Source organism: Macrobrachium rosenbergii, chromosome 1 (assembly GCF_040412425.1).
Source record: "Macrobrachium rosenbergii isolate ZJJX-2024 chromosome 1, ASM4041242v1, whole genome shotgun sequence".
NCBI classification, from domain to species: domain Eukaryota; kingdom Metazoa; phylum Arthropoda; class Malacostraca; order Decapoda; family Palaemonidae; genus Macrobrachium; species Macrobrachium rosenbergii.
Genome location: NC_089741.1, coordinates 61,392,810 through 61,407,537, shown reverse-complemented (window position 1 = coordinate 61,407,537; position 14,728 = coordinate 61,392,810). Strand labels below are relative to the sequence as shown.

The 14,728-nt window shown below is 37.7% G+C and overlaps 2 protein-coding genes across 3 annotated transcripts in view; one reads left to right on the top strand and one right to left on the bottom strand.

The window, feature by feature from the left end:
* LOC136839122 (uncharacterized) overlaps positions 1-14,728 on the bottom strand; it is a 334,910-nt gene that overhangs the window by 137,420 nt on the left and 182,762 nt on the right. The gene's annotated exons all lie outside the window — the stretch shown is intronic.
* The window catches only part of LOC136839114 (uncharacterized), a 65,701-nt gene continuing 51,663 nt past the window's right edge, over positions 691-14,728 (top strand). The window contains exons 1-2 of the mRNA XM_067104775.1: positions 691-728; positions 5,149-5,469. Of these exons, the coding sequence (XP_066960876.1) occupies positions 5,430-5,469 (40 nt within the window). The 5' untranslated portion in view covers positions 691-728; positions 5,149-5,429. The remainder of the gene's footprint in view (positions 729-5,148; positions 5,470-14,728) is intronic.

Here is a 14,728-nt window from a genome sequence, read left to right as displayed (position 1 = left end):
TATATATATATATATATATATATATATATATATATATATATATATACTATATATATATACTAATCTGATGATGACGGGTTCCTTTATTAACAGAGTTCACTTTAGCTCACTTTCAATTTGCTTTTGGAGGCGCTCCTACCTCCCTCACTTGGCCCATCAGGTCTTTTTTTTATGTAGATATGCAGTATAACGCCCTTCCATCCACTCCACATCCTCTTTTTGTTCATTTTATTTAGTTCACTATACTAATCCTCGTTCAGTAAAACTGAAAATCAATGGCCATTCTTCTTTCGAGCAACCGCCTACAACCAATCAAAGCAGAATAAGTAATTCCCGAAGTTGTCAATGAGCTTTCCTTCCCATTCACGTTAAAAAGGTTTAGCTTCTAACCAATCTGCTACTTCCTTCGGGGGCTTTTTTTTTTTTTGGTTAGGTATGGAATAGATAAGGGCAACTGCTTTCCTGTCATGTCGGCTTTTCAAAATAATAAAAATGTCTATAGTAATTATAAAAGAAGCTCACAGTATGTCTCGACACGTGGTGTGGATATAATCTATTTCAAGACTGAGATCTGTTTTAAAACATAACCAGTCTCTTTCTGGAAAATTGTCCTGGACCCAAATCACCACCATGTGCGCCGTGACGTCATCATCCGCAGGTATATATTAGCGAGCCGCTGAGTCAAGTATCACATTTCCCCTGTGACCTACGTATAGAACACATCCACGGTGCGTGTTGCCAGAGATTCCTTGTGAGAACGGACTGTGCATGTTGCTCGCTTACATTCGTGTCAGTGGACTTGTTATACTCGAGGATTCTGGACTTCTTTTTAGTGATTCTGGAGAATCTGACGATCAACTATCAATTCTGTGTGAAAAAATCTGTACAGATGCGTTAGTGAATTTCATGCCGCAAAAAACTTATCTGTGCTAAAAAACAGAAAAAAAACTTGCGAAACGCAAACGCCATGTTGGGTGTCACATGTCAAGATTTTTGTACAATATCTGTCTATTGATATTTAGGGTGAAAAAAATAATGATTTCTGCGAGATAGGTGTAGAAATTACCCTGGGATGTTTTATGCTGTTTAATGTTAATATATGCATGTTAAATTAACGCAGCCTAACAGTAATGCATCCCTCCTCTCACAGGAGGAAATGTACTAGGTAATTGCTTCTCATGAAATTATGTAGCCTATAATTTTTCTCTACTTAAATTAACGAGTTCTTGCTAGCCATTTAGATCTCCATACAAAGTTATCCCTGCACTAGAAACAAAAAATAAATTCCTCTTTTGCTGATGCAGAAAGTCAAAGGTTAAACTTTAGGGAGGGAAGGACACATACACATGCTAAATCCTGAATCCAAGGGCCTAATGTGTTTCTCAACTATACTATTCTCTCTCTTTCTCTCTCTCTGAATTCTTGTAAACCAGAACTGAAGCAAAAACTAGAATTGAAACGTCTACTTTTTGCGATAAGCCTTTCGAGCCAAGGATGCCACCTTGCTATATTTTTAGTACTTTTTTCTGTAGCATTGAGTTTAAAAGTGAAAATGATATTGGCTACATCATATAGGAAACCAACTGGGTGTAGATATTAGCAGAGAGAGAGAGAGAGAGGGGAGGGGGGAAGAGGTAAAATAAGCGCATTATTGGTACCGGACCACTTTTCGTCACTTTCTCAAATTATATTATTTACTTGATGCATATCCTTAAAAATAAGAGATCAAAGCTATAACGAGAGAATGGCAGGGATTCCCCAAGGCCGTAACTGAGAGTGGAAGCTATATAAAGGACCTTAAGTGTTGCGCGCCATAAAAAAAAAAACTTGCGTCGAATAGCTCTGGCTTGCTAAATAGTTACCTCGGCAGAGTAGTCAAACAAGTCACTGAAACATGGAAGGCAACGTGAGAATGCTCTAGATTAAGTCTGTAGCAACAGACGTTGCATTTAGAATCTTCAGAAACAAATTCTGTGAACTTACATGTGACATTAAATTGGGAGATACATTTTGATTTTTGTTATGATCCAGTTTTTCGCATTTCCATCGACATAGTGGAAGAGATAATTGATTTAAAAATACTTCTTTGCGTTTGTACTTCCAGCGTATGTACTGATAATGTTAAAGAATGGATTTTGACCACGAATCAAATTAGTTCTGCTTTCAACAAGATGGATAGTTTATCTGATACAAATTGGAAATTTTGAAGTTAAACCGGAAACGTAAAAATAATTCCTGAAAGCGTTTATGTCTTAATATGGCACAGAATGCTAACTATTGTTGCTTCAATAGTTTATGTCTGCATTTGTAAAAGTGGCTGACAGACTGCGCAGCCATGTGCTTTTTCATCTTATTTTATCTGATCAGAGTTTAACATTTTTCCATCCTACGATTTCCGTAATAATTACCTTCGCTTTGCCCAACATAATTCAATTGTTTTCCTCGAAATGTAAAGTAATAATACTTAGGTTTAGAACAATGGTAATTTCAAGTTTAGAGAATATAGAATGAATTTATGACTTTTTTTTAATCTGTATCGGAGAGCGTACCCATTCACCAGGACAACTTAGCACTCCTTGCTTCTATCGATCATTGTGTCAGAAGGGAGACTGCGCACCGGCAACTTCAATTGTTATGTAGACGCCCTCACTGAATATTTCCCAATGCGAAAGAAATCACTACTAATTCACAGGGAAATCCGCGACCGCAACTGACTCGAACAGTGACAATTTCTTGTAGTATTACAATGGTTGAGCTGATAAATGTGAATTCGTTGTGGGAACGTCCAGGCTACGTTCAAGCTGTAGTCGGGAAATCGAGAGGGTTCAGTTGTGTTATGACATCTCCCTCAAGAGTACGCGGATTCTTCTGGACAAACCCACCCATGACCTATGTGCCGTATTAATTCCCAGGATTAGTGCGTTCGATGATACGCGTCCGCGAGCTGCCACCGTGAGATTTATATTATTAAAAAAAAAATTTATATCATCAAGCATTTATAAAGACTGTAATTTTCCCAAGAAGCTGAGAGTAATAAAGTAAAAGTACATGTTGCACCCATTACGATTTAAAACACCAACTTACCTGATGAACAGTATAATACTTTGATATCACAGACAAGCATTTGCCTCTCTGCTAAGAACCAACGACTATCAAAACCTACCGTCTAACAGCGACCTTGACGAGCTACACAGGACCGCGAAGAAGCCGAGCTCCTCGTTAATTTTTAGTTATGACAGGTACAGTGGTAAAGAAAGGGAAGGTGGTTATGAAGGGAAGAGTCACACAGAAACACACTCTCTCTTTCTCTCTCTCTCCCTCCGTCTCTCTCTCTCTCTCTCTCTCTCTCTCTCTCTCTCTCTCTCTCTCTCTCTCTCTCTTTCTCTCTCTCTCTACGAGCATTACAGTAACGACGCTGTTACTCACTCGGCGAATATGAGATTCCCTGACGTAACATTGTGCATAACAACCGGATGGTGGCGTTCGATTGGTGATGATGCAAGGAAAAGAAACGCGACGGTGGAGATTTCCTCAGAGGGAATATCAGGAAGAGCCGATAGCCGAAGATGATGTCTTTGTGGGAAGCAGAAATATAAGACTGGGAATTTAGTTCATGTAAAAAGCATAGGGTAAAATAGAACGAACAAGTACAAGGATATATATTGCAGAGAATCATGCAGAGTTTAGAACACTTGCAAGAGAAAATGACATGGGGCGTGGAGAGAGAGAGAAAGAAGAAGAAGAAGAAGAGAAAGAAAGAGAAACTTTAAAGGGCTCGAGAGAGATAAAATGCAAGAAAAAAGTTATACAGGTGAAGAAAGAGGTAATAAAAATGAAGAAGTAAAAGGCATTAAAAGAACAGGACTAAGTGGTAACTCACTTTCTATCGTGAGTGGGGTCGAGCCTCACAACGGAAGGAAAAGTCTTCACTAATTTCTCATCTTATTCAAGGCTTTTTATGATAAGCGTACTGCAAAAAAACAGGAAAGTTAAGAGGATCACTGTAGCTATTAAAATATATTGTACTGTATATGGCTACATTTATCTTCAACACATATACATCACATGTATATATATACATATATATATATATATATATATATATATATATATATATATGTATAATATATATATATACACTGTACAGTATGTATGTATGTATACAGTGCTTGTTATATCACATCAAAATCAGATCCTGGTTTCCTAGCATTCTGATAATTTCATGTGGCATTTTGATTGCCTTGAAAACTAACCACCATTGGAGTATGTACAATGTTGCGGTAACCGTGTGTGCTACATCTTCATATTTTAATATCTGCAAAGACTGTCATTACAGGTCAACTACCCAATGAATAGATCACTAGCTCTGCAAAAAATCCACTCCAACAGTTTGCTAGTCTAAAAGTCACCATCTGGTTTCTCCAGATAAAGTCGAGATCCTTCTAGAATCCTATTTTCCGGTTAACAGTTTGAGTGTGATTAAGACACAATTAAGATATGAGTCAAGAATTACACTAATCAATATTTTTTCAGCCATATCAATATAAAACTATCTTCTCTTATCCAGACTCTCGTTGTTTCTAAAAAAAAAAAAAAATACACACACACAAACGCACAATTACCCCAAGAGCACAAGCAAGATATTACCAAAGCACATTTCTCTGACGAAAGTATTTACTGGGTCCCTTTTCGTGCTTTATGGTCATTGGCCGAAGGGTTCGAAATGTACCATTATCAAGTGCATGATCAAGAATTTCCGCTCTACTTATCGCAAGGTGACGCAACACCATCCGGATTGACTGCGAAGATACTTCACAAAAATGTGGATGTAGCAACTTGCACTTTTAAGTAGCAAACCGAGACCCTGTAGCGCGGCCGTCTTCTGGAGATCAGTTCATGTTTATTATCTCCTGATCGTTTTTAACCGTGCTGACTTGAATTCTGATCCTTATGAGGCCCAAATTATAAAGTAATGTTAAACTGTAACCTTGTTTTGAACACGGACATCAGTATCTCATTGCTGAGAAGTAAATCCTCGAAGTAAAAAATTGCAATTTCTATTTTGCTTTGTCAGGGGAAGGGGCTTTTTGGTGTGCAATAATTTCAGATATAAGCAATTTCGATAACCATTTTCTTTTTCTCTTTCAGAATATTGTGACGGAATAAGATTGCAGGAACTTATGCATTGTGTCTGAAACGTCTGAAGCTTTGAATAAAAAACAGTTCAACAGAAGTGTGCGATACGAAACGAAATAGCTACAAAGAGTGAACAGACTTTTGAACCTGTCTGGTTGATTAAAGACTGTGTTGTGATTTTGGAATTATAGACTATCGTACAGGTTCCAACACCTTTCCAGAGGGATGTATAAGTGACTTTAAAAACCCAACAGGAGCATCGAATCTCTTAGGATTCATCCAATCGCATAAAAATGGAGAGGGTTGCCTTGATATCGATGCTTTTCTGCGTAGGTAAGTACCCTTTTGTCTTCTGTTGCTTGCAGCTCTCTTCGGAAGTTATGATCACTGTTGACAGTGACGAAGTTCTCGGGGCTGTTTCTACGCGAAAGTTGTCAAAAACCTGGCCGGTATCTTAACTGGTTTAGGTATTAGGGTTTGGCCAAGAATTACTATTATAACTGAAATGTCAAAGAATGAGGGGAGGGGGTACAGGACATCTTGGAGGAGGTCAATGGGAAAATATAGAGATAAAGATCGGTGAAGAAATGTTGATTTCCATGTTAAGAGGGTAGGGTCAGAAGACTGAAGAATATTAAGGCTTCAAAAGTAGCTAAGTGAAACCATCATTGTTTCTGTTTAATAATGGGTTGCTATCATCATGCGTGAAAAATCAAATATATGCTTACATAATCATGTCCCAATTACGCATATGTATCATACAGTTTTGAGAAACAATTTCTGACACATATGCAATTATGCTAATATAAAATAATTTTATAATTTTACTTTTTATTAAATATAAATATAGATATTCATACTTACACATGTTTTACACTGGAAACAACACACACTTATGTGATTTCTGTGACAGTTCTAGAAGTTCATTCCCTCAGGAGGGGAAAATACCAAGGATAATTTCTCTAGCAACAAGCCATGTTCTTAGCATAAGTGAAATTAAACCACGACGTCATAAAGTCGTACCCAAAGGTACGAGGGACATGTGAAATCTAAAGGGAGTTTCCATGTACTGAAGCTGGAACTGCTTCTTTTTATGAGCTTAAGACTGGTGGCCCAGGTTATGTAGCAATTTCTTTTGACGTTCTTATCTCTTAAGAATCCTAAAACCCTTTGGGACCTTGAACTTGAGCGAAAGGATAGACGAAGGACCTCCGCCCCTCACCTGTTCACAAACTGGTCAGTTAACATTCCTCTGTCTTTAGAATAACCCTTTCGTCTGCTACGTAAGCCTCGCCGCCTTATACCCCAAGGTTACTTCCCATATTTCAATTCAGAAAATGTATGGAAACGCCTTGATGGTCTCGCGATAATGTATTATTTTACGAATAGTACATTCAACTTACATTTCACAAAGCAGCACTGTCAATGATATTTATTATAGCTGTACTTTAAGCCACCTAGGCGTTAAATTCATTACTTCTTTTGGTCGCTAGCTTTTTATTATATTTAAATCACACGGACAAAACGAGGATGATATCGATAGGTTTTTTTTTTTTTTTTTTTAGTAATTTAGAGCAATCTTGTTCCCAGGCGATACTAATCCTGGCACTTGCAAAAACACACAAACTCTCTCTCTCTCTCTCTTTCTCTCTCTCTCTCAAAAATTTTTCATAAGAAATTATGAGACTTCACGATGCATAACAATCCCCAGGGTTTCCAAATAACGAGAGCAGCGAATAAATATTTCCGTTCCCCGGTGACTTGCACGGATACCGGAAAAACAAAGTCTGTGGCAAGGAAGTCAACGCGATGCAACAACATTGCACATTCTTCTTTCCCAGTATTGGATGACGAAGACTCGAATCCATATAAACACAGACCGAGACACTAAATAACAGCTCGTGTGTGCGCGCTTGCGGGCGCGCAAGTTGCAACTTGCTATGAGAAAATAATTTCAAGGTTTTGAAATCCTCTTGAATCAGCACATTTGCATTCGAGACAAACCATTCACTTTCGATTCTTCTGGAGCGAGTGGGAGTTATGTAACGCATTTTTCTTACAGGGCGTCACTTCACTAAAACAGGCAATCGGAACAAGAAGTCTGTCCCGTGAATGGCCATTAGATAGGCCGTTGTTGCTCAACAACATAAGAACTTGCTACTGCAGCTTACTCTCCACTACCCAAGCTGTCCATTTTCAGTTCGTAAAGGACATCCTTTACCAGTATTCTTTCATTTTAGCGCCATGAACGTAAATAGATGAGACACTCATTTTGCCAGTCATTGTTACCTGACGTGCTTTATCTTTCTCGAATTTTCAGAGCAGTTCAGATGAAATATTTTCCTAATAAAATAAAACTTTTTTATTTCTACATAGATATACAAAGTTGATTTTAAAAATCTATGAAATTTCCGCCCTCCACACTGAATTCTGACATCTTGAAATGTCCATTGTGAAATTTCGTTACATTAATTCGCTCGAAAGATATCACTCAGTCACTTTTCTCAGCTGGACAATTTAGTCAAACTCTAACATACCGAGTTCATCATCGCAAGCGATTTCAGTTTTACTTTTTTCTTTTTTTTTGTTCCTATTAAATGACATTGTAACTCATTTATTTTGTTTATGTGATGGGCTTCTGATATCAGGCCAACTCTAAACACTGAACAACTTGCTCATCTTGATTTGACATTTAATCTGACCTTGTAATCCAGTCAGGGAGGCTGCTCTTCTCGCATTTACCAACATCCATCATCTCACATCTTGATGTCTGCAGCGTATCTAACGCAGTTTTGTTCTCCTAAGGTCATCTCAATGTTGATCATGTTTTGCATTTCTTGTTAAGTACCTCATAACCCTGATTTTATCTATAAAGATTTGTGTACGTTTGGAAATGTGAAATATGAGAAAACTGAGATTTTGAGGTATTGGTAGATGCTTCATGGCAAAATGATTCCTGTAAGTGCTGGAATAACAGAATAGTTATTCACGCAATGTTAATAAGCTATGGGATTCTTCCACCTTTCGCGTTTCATGACTTGTACGATCTTTCTTTCTTTGAGAGGCGATTAGAGGTGTCTTTCCCCTTCTTTCCATCTAGTCTGGGCAGTTTAGGGACATTAGGTTGCCAAACCATCGGCCACTGCTTTAGCAAGAAAATAAACTTCGAGTGAAATACCGTTTGAAGGAACAAAAAGAGGACGACAGTAAATTGTTTGTCCTAGAGATATTCAAAAAGACAGTCTAGGGTTAGACCGAGTGATTTAATTTGTTTACTATCAATAAGCGTCGCAATAGCTAAGGCTCAGCCAGCACGCTGTCGGCCCAGCGTTCGACTCTTCGACCGGCCAATGAAGAATTAGAGGAATTTATTTCTGGTGATAGAAATTCATTTCTCGTCATAATGTGGTTCGGATTCCACAATAAGCTGTAGGTCCCGTTGCTAGGTAACCAGTTGGTTCTTAGCCACGTAAAATAAATCTGATCCTTCGGGCGAGCCCTAGGAGAGCTGTTAATCAGCTCAGTGGTCTGGTTAAACTAAGATATACTTAACTTTTTGTCTAAAATCAGAACAGTATCCATAAAGCTGATGTTCCATAGATGGAAGATTCAGATTTTGTGGAATGAATGAGAAGAACCTACTTTAGATAAGACTCCCAGATTTTAGAAAACATTAAAAGAATAAAAAATGGTCCTTCTGTCTTCCTGTGCTTGTCTCGTGTGCTTTCAGCGGATGCTTGCCTTGACGAAAAAGAAGAGCTTTCGAACAAACATGCTTCCGTGTTCTTTTGTTTAAAGGTTACTGGAAAACTGAATATGATTTGTGATGAAACATTTATAAGTCTCCCTACTGTATGTATGTGTATGTATGTATGTATGTGTGTGTGTATGTGTGTGTGTGGGAGAGAGAGGAGATAAAAATGAACAAATAAGTTATCTGTAATAAAAATACCGCTTGAACACAAAGACAACATATATTTCATTTTTATGATCAGCAACAGATTCTTTCGAATATGTTTTATCTGTACACGATAGTTTTTTTCCTATTATGATACGACAAAAAAAAAATGAATAAGCAACCTCCCCTTCACTTTTAATGATAGTTTTTGCGCTCAAGTCCTCATTTTTTCTTTTTCCAGTCATGTTTTTATCTGGTCTTGTGGGCGAATTTCAGGTCATTTTTTATTTGCAAAACCTCACTCTCTTTTTGTCGAGACAAGTAAGGGTATCATTGCGTAAACCCAGTGGGATTAAAAAGGAAGAGTCTGATTTATAAAAACGTCTATGATTTTTGGCGTAAGATCACGTCTGTCCGTCTGGAATTAGGAAGGGTAAATATCACTGGAATCCGAAATTGGTTAATTGAGATGGATTTGTCTCTATTATGACGATTTTTAAATTTACAAGACTTTGTCGGTTACCTTTAAGGGATTTCTTTTTACTTTTTTCAGTTTACTTTATACTTATTTTAATCACAATTTTCACTTAGTTTTTGTGTAGGTTGGAAAGTCGCTTTTGAAAAAGTAATGTGAAGATGTATTTACTCCATATATTCTTCAGCTGAACGGAATCCTGTTTAGCTTCAAAAACATATATCTTGCAAACATTGTACTACACATAAAAATAATTATCACTTGCGAATACGAACATATGTTTGGTATTTATGCCAAGTGTGGGATTATTTTAGGCAAGGACCTTTCTGTGCTGAAAAAAGGGAATAAAAAGTCGACTGATTAACTGGACAGAGTGGCGTACGTGTGCTGAAGTGACCTTTCGTGGCTTCGTTTCATTCCTGGGTCAAGCCATCGTTTACGTGTCAGGATCACTACGTTAACAGTTATTTCCGTCTTCCCTCAACAATAAAGTCTGAAATAGCTGGCTGATAAAAATTAAAAATATAGAATGAAGAAACATAACCTTTGAAAAACCCGAGAGCTTTCTCCAACTTCACGAGTGCAACATTCAGTGTCGCCATATAAAAAGAATGTTTAAAAGAACTGAAAGTCATGCGGGAAATTCAAATAAAAATGACTCGGAAGGAAAAATATACGAAACAAAATTCTTAAAAATATAAAAAATGAAACTAACTAGAAAGAATGAGAAAATAATTGACGCAACATACATATAAAATATTATCATTATGTGTGCCAAATAACCACAGGTATCTTAAAGGCTGTTATGTGTCTATATAATTTTAAATAACTTCATCCATTTCATCATAGGTTCAGGGTATGCTCCATCATTAGCCTATTGGTAATAAAGAGCAAAGAAAAAGCCACGAAAAAGTTGTCGGGCCTTCCGTAGCAAGCGCCATCCGCCACCCACCCAACACTCCCTTCCTATTACCTCTCTCTCTCTCTCTCTTTCGCTCTTGTGATTAGCGTCTTTCTGAATGAATATTGTCGTCTCTGTGACATGCTACAAAAGTGAACAATGATATTTGATAAATTCACTTCCTTTTATATTAAATGCATTCTTTATGAAAGTCAAATACGGAGGGAGAAAACTTGGAATGTTGCATAAGAATTTGCTATAGTTGAGAGACAGCCGAGAAGAATTATATTAATGAATTTGTTGTTCTTGAAATGCACAAAAACCATTTGCCCATTTTTTTTTTAGGATTTTGAGGGTTAGGTGTTTGGGGTGGCTCAACCAACCCCCCCCCCACAAAAAAAAATCTAAAACCACACAATTTTGTATATTTTTCAACCATTGCAGATCAAGTTTTTCAGGAATTAAATACTAAAGAGAGTGACAACACAAAACAAAAACGAAGGCGGGAAATGTAAAGGTAAATTTTTCAAGATACGGAAGCTGTATTACGGAAACAAGTAACTAAAAATGCAGGTAAAAGCTGACAGACAGGTAGAATGATAATCTAAGAAAGTTATGAACTTGTAGTTGTATGCCTTGGTATTCTGTATCTGCGGAATGAAGTCGAAGCAAGGAAAAGTGTGGAAATAATATCTTCTGCAACTCCTAGTAGCCATAATAACCGACAACTCCTCCTCCTCCTCCTCCTCTCTTTTCCACGTCGCTTTCTCCTACCTTTTCTTTACACACCCTTACTATTTGAAAGTTGGATTCTAGCCCTTTTTTCTGATCCTTTTTTACGCACAAACGGTCGAAAGCGAAAGCGACCGAGTCAGAAGGGTCATTTTCCATGGGTGACTGATAGTTGTTACAGAAGAAGGAAAATGTGAACTCTTCATTTGATAAGGCTTTACATCTGCTTTTGACATTTCTTTCGTGCTGAAAGTCATGAATAGCAGTAATAATCAGGTGACAAAAAATGTTTAAAAAACTAACACTGAATGATAGTGAAACTTACTTAGAAAACTAAGATGTTGGATACCACAAGGAAGTACCAAACTACGCTCAGAAGCGTTACCTCTCTGGATTTTTATAATGAACGAAGTTCCCAGTTGCTTCAAAACTGTAAAGCTAAGAGGGTGAATATCACCATGAACATTCCGCAACAGATGATCAGAACACTAAGTGCATATATAGACAATGTGACTGTATGTATATATGTATGTATGTATGTAGTTATGCCTTTGCACTAAACTATGTTGAGTTTTTATTTAAACAAGCATGCAAAAAGATATTGGCTACAACATTCCGTAGTGGTCTATTGCATACCAGAGAGAGAAAGAAGTCCTTCGAGTCAATATACTGACGTGGAAGTGACTAAAATGTTCCAAGTGGGCTTGTTAGTTAGTCCTACGCTTAGAGATACTGACGCAACGTTGATGTCTATGGAGGACATGAAGATTCATTCGAAGCGAGACCGTCCGAATCGAGAAAAAAAAAAAAAAAAAAGTGGGCCCTGGTTCTACTCAAGTAGCTGAACTCCTTTGACCAGAGGGCCCCATAGCGAACGAAAAATCGGAATCTGAATAAATGAAGTAGAGTTTTCTTGGATGTAAGTACCTATTCGTATGTGCACAAAATGTTAGTGTTCGTTGTTCTACATGTTTAAAATGAATTACAGTAATTACTATAGTGATCTTAACTGCAAATGATGTCTTGGCCCTCAGTATTTATGGAAAATTTCTCGCTCAGCCAGATCACACAAAAGCCTTTTCTTTATCCTCTAACATTTTAAGACTATTCCACCAGAAACGAGAATGACAGCATAAAAACACCTGTCAAGTTTTTCTCTCACTTGTAATTTACAGATGAGCCCTTTACCTAGTCCTAGTAGCTCATCGAAAGCCTATGCTATTACGAGGACATTGACTTCTGGAATATTTGAGCCGGAAAAGTAGGTTTTTATAGCGTTTTTATATTAATAACAATAACCTTAAATGGCTTTGGAACGAAAGGGCTTCGACATTTTACCTTTGATGACCTTTTTATTACTTTTCGCTTCCTGTAACTGGTTAATTCCTTTGCAACTATTTAGAGCTTCTGTGTGATAAAGTTTTAGTCCCATCCGTAAGATTAAAAGGGCGTATATAGTTTCTTGAAAGGAAAAGATGCCACATCTTTCTCTCAATAGGATGACGGCTTACTAAAGACTAAAGAGAGGGTATTCTGAAAATCTCATTAAATAACTCAAGTAAAGCTACGAATTATCGTCAAATTATAGTTACGTCAAGACAAGTTTAAGATTAATTAAGAGAGTTTTACACTGTGGTGGATATACTGTAGAATTCCAACGTCATCAGTGATTGCTATTAAAATACAACTAACTAATGGAGAAAACGAATATAGATTTCACCGAAATGAAAATATGATTTAAAATAGACTGACTTATGCAATGGAGATATAATCTGAATCTACGCGCTATTCTCTGGATAAAATTATATTGGGTAAAGTACGAAACCGACTGCATTATGGGTTGGAAGACTGATCTAAAATATTGTACAATGGTACCGTTTCTGTAGTTCACTAAAGAAAGTTCTAAATCTGAAAAAAAAAATTCCTTCTTTCTTGCCGTCCTCTCTTCATAAAATTTTTTCTCAAAGAGGCGCCAGTGGATCTGAAACGTCTTATTATCACAAGATGAAATGTCTATTAAACCTGAGAGAGTGGTAGGTTTCTTTGTTCCCTGAGAACCAGCACCATTCCTAACCACGTCTATGGAAGGATAAGGTCTTTTCTAAACACCGGCTGGAGGCGAGGGCTCGAGTCTGACTAACTTGACCTTGAGCGGAGGAATTTATGTTCCTCACCACCAGCAGTTGTCCTGGAGGCTATCTTTTTCAATCCTTCCCATAATCTACTCCCAGACGCCGGTTTTTGTGTAGGCCTAAGAAGGGACAGGCTGGTTTTGGTAGCCATGGAACGGCCGCCCACTCTCTCTCTCTCTCTCTCTCTCTCTCTCTCTCTCTCTCTCTCTCTCTCTCGGCAAAAACTGCAATTTCTCCGCGGAGATCTGTTACTCTAGTTACAATAGTTGATTAAATTTAAAACTGAATGGTTGTTGCTTTATCTTTATGTTATATTATTCTCTTGGTTTTTTTTCTTTAATGTAGACATCATGGCCATTCTATTCTGTAGAGTCTGATTCAAACGTTAATGATCTTTTAGACTTTACGATATAAAATTTACATACTTTGAGATTGATAATAATTTCAGTAACCTAAAATAAACCTCTGCCTGTATTATGAAGTTATTATGAAGCTATCATCATCCTCATTACTATACTGTAACTGGGAACTACGTAGTCATTAATTATCTAGATATATGCTAAGCTTTGACAGCATATAGCCATGATAATTTCTTTGGTAGCAATTCCTTTTACGGAAGAGCCCGTGCTGGAATATGGCCGCTTCCTCTAAATCATCATCATCGTCGACATTCCCTGTGCTTCTGCATTAAAGTTCCATTATTCCCCTCAGGACAAATATTTGATTTATTTAACTTTTTATTGGTTACAAAAATATCAGTGGGGGCTTCTGCTTTTCCACCTAATTCATAAATGCAATTTGCGTAATTATTTTTCTCCAATCAAGCCGGTATCAGAAGTGGCTTTCTCTCTCTTCCTGTTATTTGATAGGGCAAGTCTCTTTTTATCCCATGTGAAAGATTGGGCAATAAAGATTCTGTTTCGGCTCGTCGCTCAAACATACCAGTGAATTTAGATATGTTTGTCATGGATCTCTGTCCCCCACTGGACTTTCCAGAGAGAGAGAGAGAGAGAGAGAGAGAGAGAGAGAGAGAGAGAGAGAGAAGAGTTTGTGGCTTTAGAAGTATCTCTCATATCCCTTGACACCACTAATCGAATTTAAAGCTTACTTTCGAGCGTGGAGACTTAGAGCATATGGCCCGATTGGCCACAGGCCTTCTCTCTCTCCCTCATCCCGCTAAACCATCAAGGTCGCCATCATTAACCATCGTCTCCAGCGTCCTTTGCCTCATCGTGAGGCAAATAACGATCCCAATTAAGTATGGAGCAACGCTCTCCTCTTTCTCTCTCCGTCTTGCTTACGTGACAAGATGAGGAATGAGTCAAGCCCTACCTGTGACCAATTATATTCCGGCGGACCACTACCATGCTTCCTGCGGGAGCGCCGTCGGTTTCAAATGAGTTCCACTACTGGAACGAGAGCGACATGGGTGGGTCCTTTCACTTTCGCTCGCG